A 534-nucleotide genomic window follows, 5' to 3' on the forward strand; every position below is an offset into this window, starting at 1 on the left:
ATCGCGCCCCCCAGTCTCTCCCGGCGCTGGCTCCGGTTGCCGGGAGAGGAGCAAAGGGCAGCGGGAGCCAACACGGCTCTGCCCACGCCGGACTTTGCCCCATGGAAAGGCTGGTCCCAGGTGGAAAACCCTCCTGTAACCCCCTTCTGCTGCTTGCCAGGACCTAAAATACCCTTTTTTTCCCCCCTAAAACACACATGAAGTCCTACCTGGAAGCCGTTGGGGTACCCATCACCTTCGCCGATGGAGTCCAGGGGGTCTTCATCGTCCAACGTCGCCCGCTTGTAGGTCGACATCTGCACGGGGAGATGGGCAAATGGAGGTGCTCAACGGCTCCGGGTCGATGAAGAGGAGGAGGAAGGAGGGCGAGGAAGGAATACGCACCCTCTAAAGCCGCCTCCTCCTCCGGGGAGCTAAATCCCGAATGGCTCCGGGGTAGTAAAGCGCTAAACAAACGCCGGAGGAAGGTTATGGAAAGCAACGAGGGCCGGAGCCAAAAGCTGAGCGAAGCCCGAACCCGCCTCGCTTTCCCCC

At 60.9% G+C, this 534-nt stretch overlaps 1 protein-coding gene across 1 annotated transcript in view; it reads right to left on the bottom strand.

Moving 5' to 3' along the window:
- The window catches only part of LOC104078164 (endothelin-converting enzyme 1-like), an 8,832-nt gene extending 8,536 nt beyond the window's left edge, over nucleotides 1–296 (bottom strand). Inside the window, exon 1 of the mRNA XM_009579701.1 lies at nucleotides 210–296. Coding sequence (XP_009577996.1) covers nucleotides 210–296 — 87 coding nt within the window. The remainder of the gene's footprint in view (nucleotides 1–209) is intronic.
- Between the last annotated feature and the right edge of the window lie 238 nt (nucleotides 297–534).

This window comes from Fulmarus glacialis, unplaced genomic scaffold, assembly GCF_000690835.1.
Source record: "Fulmarus glacialis isolate BGI_N327 unplaced genomic scaffold, ASM69083v1 scaffold11956, whole genome shotgun sequence".
NCBI classification, from domain to species: domain Eukaryota; kingdom Metazoa; phylum Chordata; class Aves; order Procellariiformes; family Procellariidae; genus Fulmarus; species Fulmarus glacialis.